The following is a 24,350-nucleotide window of genomic DNA, read 5'->3' as shown; positions in this document are numbered from 1 at the left end:
TGCCAGCCCTCGGCCGCGCGCCCGCGCTCCTCCGCCCGCTCCTCGCCCTCCTCCCGCGCCGGCCGGCCGGGCCCGCCATGTGGCAGCAGCCGCCCCCGCCGCCGCCGCCCCCGCCGCTGCTGTCGTCGCCCATGGAGGCCGAGCGGGCCCCGCCGGCCCGGGCCCCGCCGCCGCCTCAGGCCCTGGCCGCGGGGGGAGACCAGCCGCCGCCCGGCGGGGCCGAGCTGAGCCTGCCCGGCATCCTGCACTTCATCCAGCACGAGTGGGCGCGCTTCGAGGCCGAGAAGAGCCGCTGGGAGGCCGAGCGGGCCGAGCTGCAGGTGGGGGGGGCGAGGGGGGGCGAGGGCGACCCTCCCCGCCGCCATCTTCCTTGCTGGGGGCCGGCGGGGGAGGGGCGGGGGGCGCCCCGTTCCAGGATGAGGCTTGCCGGCCCGCCAAGCACCCCCCCTGCATCCTTAGCCTGGGCGGGGGGCTCCCACGGGCGCCCCTCTGGATGGGTCGCCTCGGGGGGGCTGCTGGGAGTTTTAGTTGTAGACCTCCGTGGAGCGCCCCCCCGTTTCAAAGGGGGGGTCTGCAACCCTCCAGGCGTTTCAGGGACCCTCGAGCCCAGCACGTCTGAACCCCCCCCCCCAATTTGGCTTTGCAGCTGTGCCGGGGTGGCCATTTCTGAATTCCCCCTCCCCCCTTCCTTTCTGGTCGCTCCTGCCCTGTAGAAAGCTGGGGTGGAAATTTGGGGGGCATGGACCCTTACCCTCCTTGACTGGCGGGTGTCTGTGAATTTGGGGTGCAGTGGGAGGAGGTGGGCAGAAGGGAGGCACTTAAGCCACCCCTTAATTTAGAATTAAGGGTTCGATTGAAATAAAGTTTCTTAGGACTGGAGTAATCATCTATCTCAAACCAATAGATGCCATCCAGGTCTATTATCTTGTTCAGCTTCCTTGATCTCAAAAGATCTAGGCAAGATGGGGGAGGGGGAATGGTTTTCTTCCATCCTTCCAAGGTAGTAAAATGAGGGCCCAGATTGTTGGGGGCAATAGGCAAATAATCCTGACATTGTAAATTGCCCAGAGAGTGCTCTGTCTAAAGCGCTGTTGCTTAAGCCTAAGTGCTGTTGCTGTTGCCACAAAAAATGGACCACCATTTGTCCAGGAAGGACTCCTGTCTTGGGTCACGGGGTTGGACTAGAAGACCTCCGAGGTCCCTTCAGCCCTGGGATCCTATGAATGTTGGCATACAGGAAAGGCGAGAACGGATTAGGGAGTCAGAACAGCATCCCACAAGAAGGTGGTTTGCAAACAGCTTCCGTGCTGTGGCTAAAGACACACATCAAGACATGCTGGCGTAGTCTCCAGAACTTGGTCACAAATCAATCCCTGGTTGTCTGATATTTAGGCCATAAATAGAGGAAGGAGGAAAGCTTGCTAACATCTGTGAAGGATAACTTTATTTGAAGCTGCATGTAGACCATGCGCGGGGTGGCAAGTCTTGCTTTCACACAGTCTCAGATTATTTGGTGTATCGGGTCTGTAAAAAAGAAATTATCGTTTGTGTCTTGGAATCTGGTATTGGAATGACAATGAAATGCCCCATCTTTAGCGCCCCCCCTCCCCCCCAAAAGCTGGTGATGGAGTGGGGTAAGTAGGGAAATGTTGCAGCCACCTACTCAGTGGCAGATCAGGGAAGTATTAAAAGAAAGGAGCGTCTGCAAGAGTTGGGGAGAAAAGCTCATCCTTGTCACCCCAAACCGGTTGGGAAGCAACCCTCCCCCGGCTGCCATAGTGACGGTGGAGAATATAGAAAGCGTGTGCGGTGCTTCTGTATCTCGGAGCGTGTACAGATATGGGAGTGGGTGTGATTGACTGAAGACTGGAGACAACTTTGGCACAGGCGCACTTTTCAGCAAGGAAGGATCTGTCTGGAGAAAGGGTTCTGCACAATTGGCCTCGGGGGTCCTCAGACGAGAAGCCACGGATGGAAACTCATCAAGGAGAGAAGCAACCTGGAACTAAGGAGAAACTTCCTAACAGAACAAACGGTGGAACAGCTTGCCACCAGAAGTTGTCGGTACTCCATTACTGGAGGTTTTCAAGAAAAGCTTGGACAGCCATTTATCCAGGGTCTCCCGCTTGAGCAGAGGGTTAGACTAGAAGACCTCCAAGGTCCCATCCAACTCTGTTCTGTTGGAAGTGCAAGTTGCTGGCCATCATTTGAGGTCCTTTCAAAGGGTTTTGACTACAGGTAGTCCTTGACTTACAACCATTCGTTTAGTGACCGTTTGAAGTTAACAATGGCACTGGAAAAAGTGACTTGGGACCGTTTTTCACATTTACAACCGTCGCAATATCCCTGTGGTCACGTGATTAAAATTCAGACACTTGGCAACTTATGTGTATTTATGACGGTCGCAGTGTCCTGGGGTCACACGATCCCCTTTTGTGTCTTTCTGACCAGGAAAGTCAATGGGGGAAGCCGGATTTGCTTAACAGTCGTGGGACTAACTTAAACAACTGCAGTGATGCACTCAGCAACTGTGGCAAGAAAGGATATAAAATGGAGCAGAACTCACTTAACAACCATCTTGCTTAGGAACAGAAATCCTGGGCTCAGTTGCGGCCGTAAGTCGAGGACTACCTGTATGTCTTGGTGGCGTGAACTCAACCGTCGGGGTTTATGAAGCTGGGATCTCCCGGCGTGCTTTTCCTGGCGCCATTCCTCGTCCAGCAAGTTTTACAAGTCCTTTTGAAACGATTAAAGAAAGCCTTGCACACCCTCTCTCTGTCAGACCTGGAGGGAGGGGTGCGTCCACGCGTGGTTGACCACGATTAAAGCCCCAGTGAAACGAAGCCAAAACCATCTCTTTAAGCCACCCTAATTCTAGAAAATAACGCTGCCTGTCTTCCTTTCTGATGCTCTGGGTCCCGTCCCAGAGTTTGTTTTGGGAAGCCTGGTGAAACTTTTAACTGCCTCCTTAGTGCGGCCTGTAATCATTAACTCACTGAGCCTGTTTGCCTCGATGAGTTAGCGCTGGTTGTGTTCAGTGTGGGTTGGCCCTGAGATGCCTGGTTGTGGGGGGCGGGAATGCAAGTTCCCTTCCCTTTGTGCAATGATTTTGTTTCTTAATTGTAAATCTACAGCTCGCAAAGGACCCCTCAGGTTGTGTGTCCCTTTGCGTCTGAAGAAGGGCCACCCCATCCAGAAACGATGATGAGAGACCCCCAGATTTGGGCGGTCTTGGTCTTGTTAGGGTCCAGCCAAAACCTGCTCCTCCCCATCCAGTCCACCCCAGGCTCCAGGCACAAAACTTTCTGACCTCCCTCGGTCAGCCCAGAGTAGAAAGCTCTACTTGGGTGTCCTTAGTACACTGAAATCTCTGGAGAGTCTCAGCCACCCGGCTGGTGGTTGTCCCAAAGGGGCTTTTTTTTCCAAGAGGCAACCGGACTTCCTTGGTTTTTCCGTGAAGGACCTCTTCCCTCCAACAAGGAGACCCTCCCCAGTGCTGGCCTTCCAACCCCCACAGCTTGACCATGATGGGGAGTAGAAAACGGAGGTTCAGGGAAGACACGGGTGGACCGTGTGACCCGAGTCCTGGTCCTGCCACAAATCCTCCCCAAATGGGATCGGTGCGGTTCCTCAGCCTGAAACCCAGCAGGAGGTATCCAAACGGTCGGCTTCTTCCACGGCCTCTGAACAACCTTCCCCAAAAAGGAAAGGCTGGAGGCAGCCAGCGCCAAGCCCGGAATTCCCTCTCAGACTTTAGAAGGGAAACAGGCTCAAGGACACCCATTACTCATTAATCCCATTTATACGACTGCCGGCCCCCCAAGAAGCAACTCTGGCTGATGTACAACAATCAGTAGAGCAACAGTACAGGTTGTCCTCGACTTACAACAGTTCACTTACTGACCGAAGTTACAACGGCACTGAAAAAAGTGACTTTTGCACAATGACCATTGCAGCAACCCCAAGGCCAGGTGATCAAAATTCAGACACTTGGCAACTGATTCATATTAATGACAGTTGCAGTGCCCTGGGGTGTGTGTGTGTGTGTGTGTGTGTGTGTGTGTGTGTGTGTGTGTGTGTGTGTGTGAAAAAGAGAGAGAGAGATGTGATCCTCTTGTGGTCGATGGGGGAAAACATTCACTTAACTGTGTTACTAGCTTAACAACTGCAGTGATTCACTTAACTGGCAAGGAAGGTCATAAAATGGGGCAAAATTCACTTAACAAATGTGTCACTTAGCAATGTAAATTTTGCACTCAGCCTTCATTTTAAAGAGATAAAATGTCACAGTAAAAAAAATGAAAAAAAAAATTATAAAAATTCAAAGTATGCAAAGCAACAGTGGAAGCGTTCTTCATGATTACTCAAGAGAGGAAGGTTTGCCTTTTTACTGCCACTTACCAACTGCAATTTAAGCTTTTCTAACTAAATGCCACTGAGGTTGTTCTTGGCCTATTGGTCTTATTTCCCAGCATCCCCCAAACCCTCAAGACCCAGTGCGTAGATTTCCCTCCCTGTTCAGGTGACGGGTCCCTTTTGGTTTCAAGCCGTATGAATGATCCGAGTCGTGTAACGGCTGGACGGTTAAGTTAGTAAGAAGGAAGGCCTAAGCAGGAAAAGCAGGCTGATGCCAAGATCAGAAGTGTTTCTCTCGCACTGCACTGAACATAGAATGCTAGGGCTGGAAAGAACCTCAGAGGTCATCTAGTCCAACCTCCTGGTCAAGGCGGGAAACCTTATTCCACCTCAGTCAAATGGTTCTCCAGTCTTTTTTTGAAAACTTCCAGCACTGGAGCACCCACCACTCCTGGAGGCAAGCTGCTCCATTAATTACGTATACTCAGTGTCTGAAAATTTCTCCATAGGTGGACATCTCTCTCTAACCAGCTTTCACCCATTACGTCTTGTCCTCTCCTCCTTTGGAGAATAAGACCATCGCGCTTTCTCTGTGACAGCCCCTCACGTACTGGAGACAGTTATCGTGTCCCCTGATTCTTTCTCTTCAACGCAGCTAGCGCAGGGGCAGGCAACCTTGGCTCTTTTACGACTCGTCGACTTCAACTCCCAGAAGTGGCTCAGGAATTCTGGGAGTTGAAGTCCACGAGTCATAAAAGAGCCGAGGTTGCCCACCCCTGCGCTAGACATACCTCGCTCCCTCAACCATTCAGCGTACGCTTTAGCCTCCGGACCCTTTGTCCTCTTTATTGATCATCTCTGCACAATTTCTAGGGTCTCGGCATATTTTTTTGTCTTTCTGTGATCAGAACTGGACGTACCGAGACAGGGTTTATGCTCCTTAACGCCTTCTTTTTGCGTGGGGTGGGATGTTTGCGCAGCTGGTCAGAATAGCCTGCCCTTAACTTGGGGTTTCCTGCCTCTCTTAGGCCCAAGTGGCTTTCCTGCAGGGGGAAAGGAAGGGTCAGGAGAACGTGAAGGCCGACCTCGTGCGGAGAATCAAGATGCTGGAGTATGCGCTGAAGCAAGAAAGGTGAGCCGCCTTGCAGGCGTCGCGTCCTCTCCAGTGTGTCCCAAGTGGAGACTCGGAAGCGGGATGGGAGATACCCCTTAGTCCAGGGGAATTCTGTAAGTTGCAGTCCACAAGGGACCCCTGCCTTAATTTATTAAGCTGGAAGTCAACGGCCGAATTTTGGAAGGGGAAAGATACTCTGCGGGGTTCTCTCTTTTTCTGAGTGTCCTCACAGTCTGTATGTACTTGTATACGGATGTACTTATTAAAACCCTGCTTTTATTATTTTGTAAGTAACTCAAGGCAGTGAACATATCCAGCGCAACTTCCTCCACCTATTTTCCCCCACGACAACAGCCCTGTGAGGTGGGTTGGACTGAGAGAGGGGGACTGGCTCAAGGTCACCTATTCAGTTTTCAAGCCTAAGTCGGGATTAGAACTCACCGTCTCCTGGTGATTGGCCCAGAATCACCCACTGGGTTTCGTGCCCAAGGCAGGACTAGAACTCCCAGTCGCCTGGTTTCTAGCCCAGCGCCTTCCTTGTCAAACTGCCTCGCTGTGACGTCTGCCCTTCAGTTCAAAGGCCTTCCCTCCTTTGAGGGCCACAGCAAGAAATTACGGCTGACATCCCACATCCTTGCCTACGTCTTCCTCCTTAACTCCCAGGTCAAAATACCACAAGTTGAAATTTGGCACTGAGCTGAACCAGGGAGAAAAGAAATCGGAGCCCACCTCTGAACCAGGTAATGGGGCCGGGGGGTGTTCCGGTCCCAGGGCCGCTGTTGGGTGGGCGGGCCCCGGAGCCAAGGGACTCGCTGATGGGGCTCTCTTCCACGTTTAGTGTCCAACGGGCCGGCCGAGCTCCTTTCCCTGGAAAACAGCCCGTTCATCTGGAAAGAAGGACGCCAGCTCCTCCGCCAGTGAGTACAGGGGGCTTCAAGGGGCGGGGGGGTCCCCACTGGGGGTTTTTGGGGCTGCCAGCCTCTTTGGCAGCTGTTTTTTGGTCAGCGTCAACAAGGAGCGTGCCAGATTCTTTTTCATCCTGATGAAGTGTGCATTTGATACGGGTTCCACCCTTTCTGGAAGGACCCCAGTCCTTTTCTGGGTGTCTTCTGAGCTTGAGCGACGCCCCTCTGAGCCAAAACAGGGCTCTTTCCAAGGTTTTGCCCAGTGCAGGTAATCCTCCACTCACGACTGGAATGGAGCCTGCCCTGTCATGGTCGTAAGTCATGTAAATAACTAAATATAAACTTTCTAAATAAATAAAAGTCGGGATGGTCGTAAAACGGGCCGGCCACGTGTCCAATCTGATTTTTATGGCCTCTTTTTCATGGCAGTCATTAAGCGAACCAGTGGTTTGCTACAGGTCACTTCACCCAAAAGAGGAAGTAAATGCAGGTTTTCAGCAAAACTTTGGCCAAACACAGTCAGGTAACCCTGAGATGCTGCAAATGGACGTAAGTGCAGGCCGGTTGCTGAGCACCCAGGGTGCGGTGGCTTGATTGGGGGGCATGCAGCCGTCGGAAGTTCGAAACCAGGTCGTAAGTGCCTCCAGAGAGGCCCGTCATAACTTTGAATGGCTGCAAAATGAGGACTGCCTCGGTGACCTGGAGGCCACCGGTTGCCAACCTGCCCGTTTGACTAAGGGCCGCCTTTCCCTTGGACCCCGGGGGTCTCTCCAGGTATTTGGAAGAAGTGGGCTACACGGACACCATCCTGGACATGCGCTCCAAGCGGGTTCGCTCCTTACTGGGTCGCTGCTCCATGGAGCTGAACGGGGCCGCCGAAGCCAGCAGCCCCGGAACCGGACCAGCCATGGGGGCCACCGGCCTGAACGGAGGCGAATCGCTCCTGGTCAAGCAGATCGAGGAGCAGATCAAAAGGTGAGCGGCTTGGGGCATCTGTCTGGGTTAGAATGACCTCCCTGGGACCCTTGCTTTGTGGCTGCCCATCACTGCTGCTTCTGTTAGATTTCCTGGAACAAGAAATCCTGTTTGATGTTGACAATAAGGAGCTCGCGGTAGCCGTGACGATTGTACCTAGTTTGGTAATGAAATGTTTGCTGGAAAACCACCAAGCTGAGCAAGCACTAACAATCCCACAGTCCTCTTCCTCCTCCTCCTCCTCCACACTATTCCTTTCTAGCACTGATGGTTTTACCTAGCTTGGTAATGAAGCATCTGCAAGAAAACCACCAAGCTCAGAAAGCTCTAAGGACCCCACAGTCCTCCTCCTCCTCCTCCACAACTCTCCCTTTGGAACTGATGATGTTACCTAGTAGGGTCATGAAACATCTGCAAGAAAGCCACCAAGCTCAGAGAGCACCGGGACGCCATAGTTCTCCTCCTCCTTCCCACACAACCCACTTTCTTCTAGTACTGATGATGTGACCTAGTTGTGTCAGGAAATGTCTGCAAGAAAACCAACAAGCGCAGAGCACCAATGATCCCACAGTCTTCCTCCTCCACCACCACCACACACACACACACACCCTTCTAGCACTGATGAGGTCACCTAGTTGGGTCCTGAAATGTCTGCTAGAAAGCCCCCAGTCTCAGAGAGCACTGAGGACCCCACATTCAAACCAAGCTACAGATATTCCCTTCCTTCTGACAGAAACGCTGGGAAGGAGGCGACGGACCGGATCAGTAACACCGTCATGGAGAAGATCCCCTTTTTGAGGGGTTGCGAGGACGATGACAGCGACGAAGAGGAGGATTTGGAAGGCCTGTCCCTGGAAACGCAGCGCCAGCACAAGAAGCAGCGCGTAAAGGTATCCCCTTCGCTCCTTGTCAGGTTGCTGGGGTTAAACAGGCACCAGGAGGCTAGGCTGCTGAGTGGTGCGCAGTCTTCGGTGAGGACTAGAACCGTGTCATTTTAAGGATGGAAACTGGATTTTGGCTCTTCTTGCAATCAAATTTCTAAAGCAAAACTTCCCCTGGAGTGTGAAATGTGCGACCCACAGCAGCCGTTTTGGTAGCATTTCAAGGGCGTGAAAATTTTGCCCTTCCTACTTCGGTTTATTAATTGGAGTTTTTCCTTTAAAACAGGGGTGTCCAACCTGGGCAACTTTATGACTTGTGCACTTCAACTCCCAGAATTCCCCACTGGCAGTGGAAGTCCACCAGTCTTAAAATTGCCAAGATTGGGCCCTCCTGCTTTAAAACATGGGATATCAATCACAGCGTGGGCACAATTAGTCACGTCTTTTTCTGTTTGTGTGATGTTTTAATTTATTTTATTTTTCAAGCTGAAAAAGCAAAATGTCAGCCTCTTGCCATTGAGGTAGCCCTCGTTCACTGAAGAAGCACTGCAGCTTCACAACAGGGCGATCCTGAGAATTAGGAGGCCTTATTGGGGATATTTCCCTCTTCCGTTTTATTTGGGGCACGAGGTCTATTTTACAGCCTTTTCACTATGCGCCAGACCCAAAACTGCTTCTCTGTGATTCCGTTCTGTGGTGGAATCCCTTCGATGTGGATTAGGAAAGCAGCTCTAACCCAGATCTGCTGGCCGTGCTTTTCTTCGCAGCTCGCCAGCAAGCCCCTGATGCCCGAAGTGGAGGACGAAGATGACGACGAAGACTCGGAGGACGCCCTGAGCGAGTTTCACTTCTTGGGCTCCGGGGAAAACGGGGAAGGGTCTGGTGACAGCCGGTGTGCTGGAGATGGCAACGAACTGGGTGAGTTCTCTGGGGAGCCGGCAAATGGACTCCTCGCTTCTTTTTCCGCGAAGGGAGGGCGTCGGGAAGTAGAAAGGTGGGAAGGCAGTTAAATGGGGGGCTGGGGGGGTTTTGCGTCGTCACTGAAGCTGCTGGGAGCCAGAAGATGGCTCCTTGCTCGGGAACAGGAGAGGCTGCCTGAGACACCAGGCCCAAATTAACAGCATAACAGAGTCGGAAGGGACCTTGGAGGTCTTCTAGTCCAACCCCCTGCTCAAGCAGGAGACCCTATATCAATTCAGACTGCAGGCAGTCCTTGACTTGCAAAAGCTCATGTAATGAGCGTTCAAAGTCAGAGTCATTCAAAGGCAGGACAAGAAACAACGGATGGACACTAACCAAGGAGAGAAGCAACCTAGAACTAAGGAGAAATTTTCTGACAGTTAGGAAAATTAGCCAGTGGAACAACCTGCCTCCAGAAGCTGTGAATGCTCCATCACTGGAGGTTTTTAAGAAAAGACTGGACAGCCATTTGTCTGAAATGGTGTAGGGTTTCCTGCCTGAGCCGGGGGTTGGACTAGATGACCTCCAAGGTCCCTTCCAACTTTCTTGTTATTGAAGTTACAAAAGCCCTGGAAAAAGTGAGCTATGACCGTTTTTCACACTTAGAACCGTTGCAGCATCCAGCCACGTGATCAAAATCCGGATGCTTGGCAATAGACTCATATTTATGACGGTCAGAAGGTCCTGGGATCACCTGATCCCCTTTTGCAATTGCCCGACAAGCAGAGTCAACGGGGAAGGCAGATTCCCTTAACGGCCCTGTTACTGACTTAACAGGAAAGAAAGGAAGCAAAGCTCAGCCATCGTTTGTTTGGCTTAGCAACAGAACTGTCACGAGGCGAGGCCTGCCCTGCCTTGTCTCTGGGGACGCCTTCGTGCTCCCTGCATTTCGAAAGAGGGCCTGACTGGCAGCCGTGGAGGCTGACTCAGTTTCCCTTCCCTGTCTGCCTTCCAGGCCCCCGCCGGGTGAAGCTGCAAGGGATGCTGGCTGATCTCCGGGACGTCGATGGACTCTCTCCGAAGCCTTCCATCCCGTCAGCCATGACTTCCCAGCCCAGATCCCACGAAGGTGACGGCTTGGCTAGACCCCCACGCTTTACGGCAGGGGTCTTCCAACATGGCCACTTTAAGACTTGTGGACTTCAACTCCCAGAATTCCTCAGCCAGGGCTGGCTGAGGAATTCTGGAAGTCCGCAAGTCTTGAAGTGGCCAAGCTGGAAGACCCCACACTTGGCACCCTTTTCCGTCGTTCTGCCCAAGGCATCTCTTCCTCCACCCTGCCCCATCCGAACGCTTTCCTTCCCTCTCCCCCGAATCAGGGTCGCTGGGCTTCTCGTCAGACGTCTTTATCATGGACACCATCGGAGGCGGGGAGGTCAGCTTGGGCGACCTCGCCGACCTGACCGTCACCAACGACAACGAGCTGAGCTGTGATGTGAGTAGCCTTGGAGGGGCAACCGTTGCTCTCGCTGCTCCGTCGTCCCTTCGCCTGCCTTGTCCTCTTGCACTTCGGCCACTCTGCGCGGTCGGTCGGGTGTGCCAGAAGAGAGGGGTCTGCAGGGCTGGGGGGGGGAGGTTGCGCGTGGGAAGCCCCGGGTGTTGAGTCTTTTCTCTCCTCCTTTCCCAGCTCTCGGACAGCAAAGACGCTTTTAAGAAGACGTGGAACCCCAAATTCACCCTGAGGAGTCACTATGATGGCATTCGAGCCCTAGTCTTCCACCACCGGGAGTCAGCTTTGGTCACGGCCTCGGAGGACGGCACCCTGAAGCTCTGGAACCTTCAGAAGACTGTGGCTGCCAAAAAGTGAGCCTTTCCCCTTTCCTTCCCTCCGTCCTTCTGTTCTGTCTGTAGATCTCTCTCTCTGTTATCTATCCTGCCTGTCTTTCTGTCTCTGAGTCTCTCTTGTCTGAGTCCCCTTATTGGGAAGATGGGCAGCATAAAAATTTAATGAATAAAATAAAAAAATAAAAATACTATCTATCCCCTCTCTTTCACTCACTCTCTCTCTCCATCCTTCCATCCATATTTATCTATCTACATCCATCCGTAGCGCTCTCTCTCTCTCTCTCTCTCTCTCTCTCTCTCTCTCTCTCTCTCTCTCTCTCTCTCTCTCTCTCTCTCTCTCTCTCTCTCATCTAACTTCTGTACCACCCACCACGCTTCTGTGTCTCTGGGCAGTTTTACATCAGTAAAATTGTGTAAAATCACAGTTAGAACCCAGATTAAAACAGAGTTTAAAAAACGGCAGAGTTCAAAGGCAGAGGAAGCGCCCCCAGGGGCCGCAGGGCCTTCTTTGCACCCCAGGCCGGTTGGCAGAGCCAGGTTCTAGTGCCCTTCCGAAGACAGGCGGGTGGGGGCCTGCATCACCTGTGGGGTCAAGGTGTTCCATAGGGTGGAGGCAGAGGGGTGTGTGTCTCCCCCTGCCTTTTCATCTGGAGCAGGGGCCCGGAGCCCTCTGTGCGGGTGCCGTGACTTCTGCTGAAGGATTTCTACTGTCCAGAGGTGTTATAGGCCGAGTGCCGGCCGGTTAGCCCCGTGAGGCTTTTGGACCGGACAGGAGCCACAGGAGGTCTGGAGGGCACCGAGTTGGGGAAGGACGGGCTAGCTGAGCCCTCCACCCATTGGCCCCATTGGATGCCACTCTGCTGACGTTCGGCTGCTGCAGGCCAGGTTGGGAGCCCCTGGAAACCGACAGAACGACCAGGGGAAAAGAGACCAAATCGAGATGACTCCTCTGATATTGTTTGGTCCTCTCTCCTCTCTTCCGGTGACAGGAACGCCGCTTTGGATGTGGAGCCGGTCTACGCCTTCAGAGGACACAGGTGCGCAGATTTGCTTGCTGCAGGGTGGGGGGGGGAAGGGGGGCTTTTTTAGGATGCAGGGAAGTACAGGTATCCCCGACTTACAACAATTCATTTAGTGACCGTTCAGAGTTACAGTGGCACTGGAAAAAGGGACCTAGGGCTGTTTTTCACACTTACGACCTTTGCGGCATCACATGATCCAAGTTTGGACGTTTGGCAGCTGACTCGTATTTATGACGGTCGCAGCGTCCCGGGGTCACGTGATCCCCTTTGGCGACCTTCTGGCGAGCAAAGCCCATGGGGAAGCCAGATACGCCGAATAACTGTGTTAGTGACTTAAGAACTGGGGCAAGAAAGGTCGTAAAATGGGGCAGAATTTACTTAACAGCTGCCTTGCTTAGCATCAGAAATTTTGGGCTCAACTGTGGCCGTACATCGAGGATTACCTGTGCAGTGATAAAAGGCTATGTGGCCATCTGCGGCCTATTTCTGACCCCCGGCAGCCGCCCTACTCTGCCGATTTGCCCTGACTAACCGGGGGGGGGGGGGAAGGGTGACAGAACCTCAGAAGGCAACAAAGCCACCTTCCCAAGAAACCTGGAGATTCCTCAGAATCGGGCTTCGAAAGGCCGTTTGGAGATGCGCTTCCTTCTCGCCTCTTCCGAGTCTTCCTTCCCTGACGCCTCTCCTTGGTGCCCTTCCAGGGGCCCGGTGCTCTCTGTGGCCATGGGTTGCAACAGCGAGTCCTGCTACAGCGGTGGATCGGATGCGAGAATCCGCTGTTGGAAGATCCCTGATTTGGGCATGGATCCTTACGACGGTTACGGTAGGAAGCTCCCGCCTTCTGGCTTGCAAAGCTGAATCCCGAAAGGCAGCGTCGGATGGAGAGTCAGGTTTATTGTTCGGAGACGGAGAACCGTTTGGCTTCTTCGTTCCCTGCCCAAGCCTTGCCCTTGTTTAAAAGGCCTGCTGGGGCCCCGGCTGTGTGCTCGCACCCTCGCCCTCCTCCTGCTTCTCGTTTTCCAAAGCTGGTTGTTCCTTTTTACGTGTCCTTGAGTGGCCGGTCAGCTGTCTTAGTCTAACCTGTGAGAACCTGTCAATGCCGTTTGTTTATTACTAAGATTTATTTACTTTATTTTTATCCCGTCGTTATTTTTATAAATAAGGCAGCGAACTAATATTCCTTCCTCCTCCTATTTACCGCGCAACAACAACAGCAACAACAACAACCACCCTGTGAGCTGGGTTGGGCTGAGAAAGAGTGAATGTGTTGTCTTCTGGCCATTGGCCCAAAGTCATCCAGCCGGCTTTCAGATCTCAGGCAGTACTAGAACTCGCCGCTTCCTGGTTTCTAGCCTGGTACCTTCACCACTAGACCAGACAGGCCGTTCTGGTAGTTCGGTCTGAACAAATCTGAGCAGCTGGCAGGTAGAACCGTCTTTCCCTCCTCCTGAATTCGTGTTCCCAACCAACGGGCCCGGCGCTCTCCTTGGTCCCCCTCGCTTGCGGTGAAGCTTCGGCACCAGCGAAGAGTGGCAGACTCCGTCTCTCTCTTTGTGGCCTAGATCCGAGTGTGCTCCACGCTGTCCTGGGCGGCCACACGGATGCCGTCTGGAGTCTGGCCTTCAGTCTCTCGAGGAACCGCTTGGCCTCCTGCTCGGCGGACGGCACCGTGAGGATATGGGACCCGTGCAGCGGCTCCTGTCTTAGCACCTACAGCACGGAGAGCGGTGAGCTGGGCTGGGCGCGGGTTCTGCAGGCACTACGAGGGGGTGACGCAAACTCCATCCTTCAAGATGAGATGTGTATATTTCACCATGCACAAGTATACATTCGAGCCAGACTGGGATGTTTCTCTGTGTCGTATATGTGTGTGTAGGTGGGTATGTGCACAGTGGGATTTTTTTGAGAGCTGAATGCAACGAAACTTCATTTTAATGTATGCTGATTAGTGTACATTTAAAGTGACAGTAAAGTTTATTTTTCTGTTCCGTAAGATGAGATAAGACAGGGCAAGACAAGACACACTGGGACACATTAAAAAATGAAATTCTGATGCCTGCACACACACATCCATGCGCATCCATATACATATGCTATAGAAGTGGTCCTCAACGATCACAATTGAACCCAAAATTTTCTGTCGCTAAACAAGACATTTGTTAAGTAATTTTTGCCCCAGTTTATGTTCTTTCTTGCCACAGTTGTTAAATGAATCGCTGTAGTTGTTAAGTTAGTGACAGGTTGTTAAGTGAGTCTGGCTTCCCCATTGACTTTGCCTGCCTGAAGGTTGCCAAAGGGGATCACGCGACCCTGGGACGCTGCAACCCGTCATAAATATGAGTCAGTTGCCAAGCCTCTGAATTTTGATCATGTGACCATGGGGAGGCTGCAACGGACGTAAGTGTGAAACACACACACACACACACACACACGCACAGAGAGAGAGAGAGATAATAATCATAGACCGTTTAGAATACATTGCAGAAAAAAGAGTCTTGAGAGTTTACATCCTGGAATATAAGTTACAAATCTGTTGTAATGTCAGATGGTCAGTAAACAAATGGTTGTAAGTCAAGGACTACCAATAGGTTAAAAATCAGAATACTACAGAGTGGAGGGTTTTTTTTTATTACTACGTTCAAGGGCTGACCTCCCCCCCCCCGGTCCTGTTGGTCCTCTTCTGCAGAAAACGGGAGCCCCACCTCCGTCGCCTTCTCCAGCACCGATGCCACGCGGGTGGTGGTGGCCTTCCAGACGGGCCGGGCGCTGCTCTACGACGTGGAGGCTGCCTGCCCCGTCCTGGCGTTCGAGAGCAGGCCTGCCACTGGTGAGTTGGGGCAGGTGGGTGAAGAGGGGGGAAGGGCCTTCGGTGGTGTGTGAATTTCAGGTAGGCGGGTTGCGTCTTCAAATGAAGGAAGTGTCCTCTAGTTCTGAAAGCCCTCTGGAAGCAGAGCTGACGCCCTTCTCTTGCCCTTGGCCAGGAGCCAGTCAGATCAACCAGGTGGTGAGCCACCCCACCCAGTCCATCACCATCACAGCGCACGACGACCGAGGGATCCGTTTCCTAGACAATCGGACAGGTAAGGGGGGACTTAGGGCCTCCGATTCCTTCAAGAGCTGCTTGGGGCTCTCTGAGCTGGGCGGCTTCCTTGCAGACGTTTCATGATCCAACTAGGAGACATCATCAGGGCTAGGAGGGGCAGGGATTGTGGAGTAGGGGAGGAAGACTGTGGGGACCCTGGTGCTCCGTGAGCTGGGTTGTTTGCTTGCAGATGTTTCATAAGCCTACTTGGTAACTTCAACTAGGTAACATCGTCAGTGGGGGGGAGGAGGGGGAGGAGAAGAAAAAACAGCCACAACTGCAGGCTCTCTTTGGTTCTCTCTGAGCTGGGCGGTTTCCTTGCAGACGTTTCATGACCCAACTGGGCCACATCATCAGTGCTAGTAAGGAATGGGCTGAATTTCAAGCCTGAGCTACAGATATTCTCCTTTATCCGGCTCCTTCACAAGAACGGGCAGTGACCCCCATTCAGGGCTGGAAAAGAAAGCCGGCGGGGTCCGGTCCAGCCCTGATCACGATTCCCCTCCCTCTCTGCCCAGGAAAAGCCGTGCACTCTATGGTGGCCCACCTGGATGCGGTCACCTGCCTAGCCGTGGATCCCAACGGAGTCTTCCTCATGTCAGGAAGTAGGTACCCGCTCTCTTCCTTGGTCTCCCGGGCAGAGAAATGAGCCTTGCGGCCAACCTCGCAAGCGCTGTTCAGCACAGCAAACTGGGGGGGGTGAGGTGGAGGTGTAAGCTCTGAGGATCCTCGGCTTCTGTCGGAGCCGACTGGGGCTTTTGAGGGCTGTCCAGCTGGCATAAGTTGTTGGAAACCAGGGGTCAACAAGGGCACTCGGCGCAGGCGGTTTTATTCTGCTCCTTCCTTTTTCCCACTGATATCCAGGCAGTCCTAGACTTACAACCACAATGGAGTCCAGAGTTTCTGTCGCTAGGCGAGACAGTCATTAAGTGGGTTTTGTCCCTGTTTTCGACCTGTCTTGCCACAGCGGTTAAGTGAATCGGTGCAGTTTTTAAGTCAGTCACGCGGTTGTTAAGTGAATCTGGCTTCCCTCATTGACTCAGCTTGTCGGAAGGTCGCAAAAGGGGATCCCATGACTGTCATAAATAGGAGTCAGTTGCCAAGCGTGTGAAATTTTGATCCAGTGATCAGAGGGACGCTGCAACGGTTGTAAGCGTGAAAAATGCTTCTTCAGTCCCTTTTTTCAGCGCTGTTGTAACTTGGAACGGTCACTACATAAACAGCTCTAAGTCAAGGATACCCGTATGTGTGTGTGTGTGTGTGTGCCTACGCACCTTCACATCCCTGTTGGTTCCGTCCTCTGAAACAATCCCAGTTTCTCATATAGCCTCTTGGATAAATTAATTGCCCGCCCCCGTGCTGAACGAGTCCCGAGTCTTGGATTCAAGTGCTGACAACCCCTGGGCACGTTCTCCCTTGAGAAGAAGCCGTTTGGCCTTCAAAGGGCCAGCCCTGCTCTTGGCTTTTGCCTGAAGGGCTGTGCCAGGACAGGAGGAGGAAGACCGTGGCAGCCCAGGAGGGTCTTGCGTTGCGTGGGTGCACATCTCTGGGTGTGGTTGTGGGTGCTTCCAGCTACTCTCCTCCCGCAGGCCACGACTGTTCGCTGCGGCTGTGGAACCTGGATAACAAGACCTGCACGCAGGAGATCACGGCTCACCGCAAGAAGCACGAGGAAGCCATTCACGACGTGGCCTTCCACCCCAGCAAGGCCCTGATTGCCAGTGCGGGCGCCGATGCCCTGGCCAAGGTCTTCATCTGAAGGGGAGGCGGGCCTGCAGGTAGGCCCTGCTCGGGGGATGGGGTGGGGGGGATCAGACTAGAGGACCTCCAAGGTCCCTTCCAACTCAGTTACAGGTAGTCCTCAACGACCACAACCCAGCCCAAAATTTCTGTTGCTAAGCGGGCCAGTTATTAAGTGAATGTTGCCCTGTCTTATGACTTTGCTGCGACCATCATAAATCCGAGTCAGTTGCCAAGCGCCCAAATTTTGATCCCATAACCATCGTGATGCTGCACCGGTTGTAAGTGTGAAAAGCAGTCATAAGTCCCGTTTTTTTGTGCCGTAATAATTTTGAATGGTCACTAAATGAACTGTTGTAAGTCAAGGTCTACCTGTATTCCCTCATGCTGTTGGGACACACACCACACACCCCCGCGGGCTTCTTCACAGGCCTCTTTCTCCTCTTCCCAGGATCCCTGGCTCTTCCGCTGCCTTCTTTCTCCGGCCCGGCAGTGGTGCTACGACGGCGCGTCCCTCACCTGCCGGGACCCTTCCCCGCCTCCCCTGAGCTCGGGACCAATGCCTGCTGGACAGCACGAGGGGCCAGCCACGGCTCCTTCCTCGAACTCAGAGCTCACCTTCACCAGCACTGCAACCTCTTTTTTTCCACTCATTTCAAGTCCCCCTCTGGTTTTCATTTCCCAGCTCAGGGAGTGGAAAAAAAACATTTCCTCCCTCCCCCCCTCATGGCCCTCGGAGGGGCAAGGGATCCTTGACTGAGCCGCCACAGGAGCTTGAGGACGGGCACCTGGAGACACACCCCCCCCCAAAAAAACCTCTGCCTCCTTGGAAAAGGGAGGGGCATTGAAATCTCCCCTTCTCGGCTCAGTTGGCCAAGGACATTTTTTTCAAAGGTTTTGGGCTGCTTTGACGCCACACAGACTTTCCCCGAAGGTGGACAAAATGCGACATCTCCAAGGTCAGGCCGTTGACTCGTCCTCCGGCCCCACGGTGGGAGCTTCGGGGCTCAAGAGCCGGAAGGAAATCAGGTGCCAACGTTTTCCCCTTCTGAGCCAGGGGGTTGCCCTTGTTCTGCCTCTCCTCCACCTCTTCAGCCCCTTCTGATTGGCACACCTGGGGCACGCCTCGCTTAGCAGCAGCCATCTTGACAAGAGGAGACGGGTGTCATCCTCTTCCAGCCCCCTGCACCCCCATTTCTCAGGCAGGTATCCTGCAAAAGAGGCAGAAGATCTGGGCGGGGGTCTCCTCTGCTTTGGCTGTTATTCTAAAGGAGAGGTCTGCAAACGTGGCCCTTTTCAGACTGGTGGACTTCAACTCCCAGAATTCTCCAGCCACCAAAGAATTCTGGGAGTTGAAGTCAACAAGTCTTAAAAAGGGGCCACGTTTGGAGACCCCTGTTCTGAAGGGGGCAGGGAGGGCAAAGGTGGCCAGAAGGAGGAGGGGAGCAGGGCTGACCAGTCAACCAGCCCATGCTGGTCTCCCCTGCTAGTGTGGAAACATTCCGGCTTCTTCCCCTCCTTGCTGGCGGGGGGCTTTGGGGGAAGGAGAAAGGGGGTCCGCACATGTGATGAATAGGGGGTGACGAGGAGGGTGAAAAGTTTGGGGGAGGAACATTGGGAGGGAGGGGAGTAAAAGTGGCCGGATGGCCTCGTCCTGGGCGAAGAGGAAGGGGCTCCTGCTTCTAAGCGGGTGGGTGGGCTTGCGTGCCTGCAGAAGGTAGGGGAGCCACCAGATTTGACGTCTGGAAGCAAGCGATCCACGGCGCTTCTCAGTTTGGGCCACTTCAACACACGTGGACTTCAACTCCCAGCATTCCCCATCCAGCATCGCTGACGGGAATTCTGGGAGTCCAAGTTCACGTGTGTTAAAAGTTGCTAAGCTTGAGAAACACTAATAATTTTCCCATTACCTCTTTTTTCAGAGCCACTGACTTCCAGGGGCCCCCTTCAGTTGCTCAGCCTGCCTGGGAGGGGTCCTTTCTAGCAATAAAGCCCCCCCTCCCTCTCAGATTCTTGCTTCTGCTGTCCTCTGTCCAGAACCAAACTCGGGGGGGGGGAGTTTTTTTGCTCCAAGCAAGGAAACTGGCAGGCCTGGTGACCGTTTAAAGCAAGATGCACGTATTTCCCCCCCCTCCCCCATGGGAGACTTTATTAGAGAGGGGGCATTATTTGGGGGGCTGATACATGCACCCTAAGATGACTTTCCTTAACCTGGGGCTGTCGGGAAAGACCCCAGGTTGGAGATGGGTTTATTTTGTCACCCAATCGCCAAATACGTCAGTTTGGCAACCAGGTTTAATCCAAGATTTGAAACGAAACGAAGGCAGCTTCTAGATTCAAGAACGGGGAAGGGGCGCCCCCCCATCTCCTGCAGCACATCTGAGCTGCGCCATCGCCCCAAATCAAACACACTAAGCTGGGGTGGGCAGCTAGCAGCCTCTGCCCTTTTTCCTGGCCTGGGAAACCTATGAAAAGAGACCCAGACGGTTCTTCAAAGCGCTGGCAAACGTCTACGCAAGGCGCGGGCAGACGCACAGCTGTTTTGGTCATATCTGCAGCGAGGGGTCCCCAAAGTCAAGGGAGCGAGCACCACCAGGAGATCAAAACCCTGTCCCTTTTCTATGCACATCAATGGGCTTTGATTTCCCAACTCTGACCTCCATCTTGACCTTATAAGCCCCCCCCTTCCCTCCCTACAAATATCACCCAAGCTGTTTGCAAGCACCCCCTCCTTGCAGTTGGAAGTAAGTTTTAGAAAGGGGGGGGAACCACCAGTTTGGGTTTCACTTTTTAGACGTTTTATCGGGTTGGGTATTTGGGTCTTCCTGGTTGGTTTTTGTATATTCTGTACTGTTGAGAAAAATAAGGTTTGAAAAGAAAAAATGCCCCCCCCACCCCCAGCACTCCGAAGGGCTGATCCTGAAATAACCACAACCTCGTTATCACTGTGTGATAGTTTCTACGCACCAACCGGGTTTTTTTTAAAAAAGGAAAAATGTCCGATTTGAACTAGGCCCCGGGGTGCGAGAGGGAGGGGAAGGCTGATTTCAAAGGCAAGAAGCAGCCGTGTCACACACGCCCCCAATCTACCCCCCTCCCCTGAGACTCCCTACCGGCCACTCCCTCCCCACGCACCCCTTTTCTCCCATTCACCCTTCTTCCTTCGTGGGGCTCGTCGATACGAACCGAGCACGCCTGCTTTTTTTTAAAACAAAAACAAAAACGCCAATTTAGCTTTCTCCTATATTTATTTGAACTTTCTTGTCTTTATAATTTGGGGCCTTGTTTTAATCCGAAAACTGAACTGTATGGCACAGAAAAAAGGAAAAACTGCCTTGGTAATAATAATATTAATAATAAAAGTAATTAAAAAAAACATGTAATTGATTTGCAATAATAGCCGGAATTTGCAAGTCGTTTTTTTCTGGTCTTCTGCAATGTCCAGGGCCCGTTGCGCACCCGTTCACAAGTGCTGTTTTAAGGGTTGGATTTTTCCATACAGGGAGTCCTTTGAATTACAACTCGGTGGCCATTCAAAGTTACAACTGAACGGGTCACTGAAAAAAGTGATTTACGACCGTTTTTCACACTTAACAACCCTTGCAGCATCCCCATGGTCACGTGATCAAAATTCAGACACTTGGCAACTGACTCGTACTTACGACGGTTGCATGGGGGGGTGTCATGTGATCCCCGTTTGCGACCTGACAAGCAAAGGCAGTGGGGAAACCAGTTTCACTTAACTAAACAGTTGCAGTGATTCACTTAAGAACTGTGACAGGAAAGGTTGTAAGTTGGGAAAACTCACTTGACAAATGTCTCATTTAACAACAGATTTTGGGCTCAATTACGGTCTTAAGTTGAGGACTACCTGTAGTTTTACAAAGGCTCCTGAAATGAGGCCGCCTCTGACCACAACGGGTGGTGCTATGGAGATGTGTGGGAGCCAGGCTGCTTTTTCCTCCTGGGGGAGGGGCAGGCACCCCTCCCCCACAACCCCGGTGGTGCTTTTCCATCCACTTCTCTTCCTTTAAAAAGGAGGGGGCAATTTTGGGGAGGGGGCAGCATTCCAACACACGTTCCTCCTGTTTTCCCAACAACAACCCTGTGAGGTGGGTGGGGCTGAGTGACAGACTGGCCCAAAGTCATCCAGCCGGCTTTCGTGCCTAAGGTAGGACTAGAACTCACCGTCTCCTGGTGATTGGCCCAAAGTCACCTAGAGGCAGGACTAGAATTCACCATCCTAATTTTCTATCTTCTGGCTTGGCTGGCTGAGGAATTTGGGAGTGGAAGTTCCCCAGTCTGAAAAGAGGCCAAGTTTGCAGACCCCCTGCCTTAGATAAAAAGGGACCAAACTCTGAATTGCCCATGGTTTGTTATCACCCTGCGACCTGTTTCCTCTTGTGGTTGAAATAGCAACCCTATTTTTTTAAAAAAGAAAGAAAACGCCCTGCCATGCTCGGGGAAAGGATTTCCCATTCCGTTCTCCAGTTTTGCTGGAATTCAGGCCCTGAGAAGCAGGAGAGGGCATCCCCCAAGCCAGCTTGGTGCGCAACCGCCCCCCCTGTTCCCCCCCCCCCCGCCCTGGACCCGGCTCTCCGGAGCGCTGGTCAGCTTTGGCTTTAGGAAATGAAGCGTGGCACGGCCTGCCAGGCGCTGCACCTGGCTCAGGAAGGCTTCCCGGGCTGGGGCATCCAACCAGCGAGCGGTGCCCGCAGGGTGGCACCTGGAGGGCGGCTCAAGGTGAAACCCTGTCGGACCTGCTCCGGCTGCCAGGGCCGAGCCTCTGGGTGTCTTTGGGCAGGCGGAGCTGCTGCTTCGGCTGCTTAATCCTCCCTTGGCTGCCTGCCTTGTGTTTTAGCAGCAGCAGGAGAAGAGGGGAGTCGCCGTGGCCCAGGGCTGAAGCAGGGGGGGGTCTTCCGTGGGCTCTGAGCTGGGGGTTGTTTTACCCAATTAAGGAGCCCCCTCCGTGCCAGACTGTGGGGTCCTTGGTGCTCTCTGAGCTTGGTAGGTGGGTGGGTGTTTTTTTTGCAGACGTCTCATGACACGAGTGGGTAACACCATCGGGGTGGGAAGAGGGCATCCCTCCGGGACGCTGCAACCGTCATAAATACGAGTCAGCTGCCAAGCCTGTGAAGTCTGATCATGTGACCACGGGGATGCTGCAGGGTCCCGGGGAACACGCGATCCCCATCTGCGACTTTCTGACGAGCAAAGTCAACGAGGGAAGCCGGGTTCGTTCAACCACCGGATGACTAATTGAACAACCGCAGTGATTCACTTAGCAACTGCGGCTAGGAGTGTCGTAAAACGGGGCAAGACTCACTTAACGAGTGTCTTGCTCAGCAACAGAAATTTTTGGTAAGTCGGGGGCCGCGTGCAGTCAAGGCAGTTTTTATTTATCGATCGCTTTTGGTCTTTGTTTCACAAAAGAGGAGAGGCCAAGAGGCTTTACAGCCAGGGCTGGCATGCAGGGAAAGCCCCGTTCCAGGCTGTGGGAACCGCGCTGCCTGCCGAGGGGCGTAATCCGGGCAGCCTCTCCAGCAGGATGTTTCTTCCAAGGCAGACAGGAAGACGGAGCCAAACCGCCCCTCCTTAACTTCCAGGAACAGCTCTCGGATATCTGGCAGCTGCAGCCCTCCGGGCTCCTTCAAGAGGACTGGCTGCATCGGAAGAGGCCCAGAGCCAAGGTCTGCGGCTAAGAAACACACAGAGGGGCCATTGCTGAGAAAGGCAGTCCAAACCGATTGGGTCGTATCTCGCTTTTACTGTTTTGACAAATAAGGCAGCGAACATATCTGACATATCTTCCTCCTCCTCTTTTCCCCACAACAACAACCCTGTGAGGTAGGTTGGGTTGAGAGAGAGGGCCTGGCCCAAAGTCACTCACTCAGCTGGCTTTTGTGCCTAAGGCAGGACTAGAACTCACCATCTCCTGGTGATTGGCCCAAAGTCACTTAGCCAGCTTTCATGCCTAAGGCGGGACTAGAACTCCCAGCCTCCTGGTAATTGGCACCCAGCGTGTTTTCATTACTAAGGTCGGACTAGAACTCCCAGCCTCCTGGTGATTGGCCTGAAGTAAACCAGCAGCCAGCTTTCACGCCTAATACGGAACTACAACTCACTGTCTCCTGGTTTCTTGCCTGGTGCCCTAAGGACTAGACCAAACTGACTTGATTTTTGGACCAAACTTTTTTTTTAACAGACGATGCGACCAATTCAAATGAAAGGTTAAGATGCATGGACTCTCCCGGCAGTCCAGCCATCTTAAAGGCGCTGAGCTTGACCCACTACACTCCTGGACTACAGTAAAGCAAGCTAGAAGGAACTAGATCTCAGCTTGTGAAAAGCAAGCAGTCTTCTGCGTGGTTAGAAGATCTGCCAGGCTGCGAGGACAGAGGAGGCCTGAGAACATAGCAACGGTTTTTCAGAAGCCTCTCTCCATCGCTCTGAAGTCACGAGTTCGAAACATGACATTAATTTCATTGATCCTTGGGTTGCATTTTCATCCCACCTTTTGTTCATTCTCTAACCCCCCCACCCCCACCTCCCACCCTGTTTTCCCCAACGAGCAAGCACAAGGATTTCCTGCCATGAGCAGGGGGGTTGGACTAGAAGACCTCCAAGGTCCCTTCGAACCCTTTTTTTCTGGGTTCTGTAAATGTAGTAAACTTCTACTTGAAAGACATTTATACAGAACTGATGTAGAACATAGAATTTAACAATAGACCAGACAACCATTTGACAGGGAAGATATAAGATCCCTTATCTTGAGCAGGGGCTGGACTGGAAGATCTCTGAGGTGCCTTCCAGCCCGAGGATCCTATGTTTTGTGTTCCACCCTCTGAAGTAGGGTGGTCTCCCAAGTCTCCCAAGGGTTTTTTTTGAAAAGGGGGAGCTGGCTCTCCTCGCTACTAAAGGGCCACACCTGAATTCCCACACCTGTTCCCGTCCCAATGACTCAAGTCTTCCATTCCGGGAAGAAGAGCAACTTCCTATCACCCCTCCCTTTTGCGTCTCAACACTCGGTGTCTAAACAAGAGCCAGGAATTGATCGATCAATTAACCAATTCATTAAATTTATACACACACACCCTGTCTCACTGTCGTACGATTTTCCTTCACGTATTACTACAAATCCTATAGTCCTTTGCCAACAGGGCTATGGCTGATGGGTCCAGTGCATCCAGATGAGGTGGGGGAGGGGACTCTTTCCCCCCCCCCCATCCCCCATGCATGAGGTGGACAAGGGCTATTCTGGACCGGATCCCTTCCCGGGTCTGGCCTGGACCAAATGTCCCCCTCCCTTTAAACAGAGGGGAGACTCAGAAGCCAAGAATTGGGGAGGGGTCGCCGAAGTCAAGGGGGAGTACCCCCAGGGTTATTTTGGCTCCAGATGTCAAGAGTTTAAAAAAAAAAACCGGAATTTCTCGCCACGGCGGGAGGGAACGAAAACAATCAGGAACGCGTGAATCCGTTGCCGAGAGTTCGCAACCCGGCAACCCGATCTGTGCACAACGCGGGCAAGTT

The 24,350-nt window shown here is 52.9% G+C and overlaps 1 protein-coding gene and 1 long non-coding RNA gene across 3 annotated transcripts; both read left to right on the top strand.

Moving 5' to 3' along the window:
* The first annotated feature begins 65 nt into the window (after nucleotides 1–65).
* On the top strand, nucleotides 66–20,217 carry STRN4 (striatin 4). 2 transcript variants are annotated; one of them, XR_014493234.1, is made up of 19 exons: nucleotides 66–320; nucleotides 5,385–5,488; nucleotides 6,134–6,210; nucleotides 6,309–6,387; nucleotides 7,150–7,350; nucleotides 8,084–8,240; nucleotides 8,999–9,149; nucleotides 10,147–10,260; nucleotides 10,511–10,626; nucleotides 10,819–10,994; nucleotides 11,966–12,013; nucleotides 12,700–12,821; nucleotides 13,561–13,725; nucleotides 14,685–14,825; nucleotides 14,980–15,078; nucleotides 15,599–15,685; nucleotides 16,670–16,858; nucleotides 17,272–17,849; nucleotides 18,743–20,217. XR_014493234.1 is itself a non-coding variant. In XM_083368927.1 (18 exons), the coding sequence occupies exons 1-17, from the start codon at nucleotides 78–80 to the stop codon at nucleotides 16,837–16,839; spliced, it is 2,250 nt and encodes a 749-aa protein (XP_083225053.1). In that variant the 5' UTR covers nucleotides 66–77; the 3' UTR covers nucleotides 16,840–16,858; nucleotides 17,272–20,217. The 2 variants fall into 2 exon arrangements, 1 of the variants encoding a protein (XP_083225053.1); XM_083368927.1 differs by having other exon boundaries at nucleotides 17,272–20,217.
* Nucleotides 20,218–21,885: 1,668 nt separating this feature from the next.
* LOC310644278 lies at nucleotides 21,886–23,911 on the top strand. The gene is made up of 3 exons (XR_014493260.1): nucleotides 21,886–22,181; nucleotides 22,427–22,667; nucleotides 23,026–23,911. It is a non-coding gene; the product is annotated as an uncharacterized lncRNA (long non-coding RNA).
* The last annotated feature ends 439 nt before the right edge of the window (nucleotides 23,912–24,350 follow it).

The sequence above is a fragment of the Vipera ursinii genome (genome assembly GCF_947247035.1).
Source record: "Vipera ursinii genome assembly, chromosome: 9".
Taxonomy (NCBI): domain Eukaryota; kingdom Metazoa; phylum Chordata; class Lepidosauria; order Squamata; family Viperidae; genus Vipera; species Vipera ursinii.
This window is presented reverse-complemented; position numbering and strand designations above follow the sequence as displayed.

Excerpts from the sequence above, each read along its gene's own strand:
- STRN4 (XM_083368927.1), top strand. The coding sequence starts at position 78 with ATGTGGCAGCAGCCGCCCCCGCCGCCGCCGCCCCCGCCGCTGCTGTCG. Across the intron at positions 8,241-8,998 it reads ACAAGAAGCAGCGCGTAAAG|CTCGCCAGCAAGCCCCTGAT; the intron begins GTATCCCCTTCG and ends TTTTCTTCGCAG. Across the intron at positions 15,079-15,598 it reads TTTCCTAGACAATCGGACAG|GAAAAGCCGTGCACTCTATG; the intron begins GTAAGGGGGGAC and ends CTCTCTGCCCAG.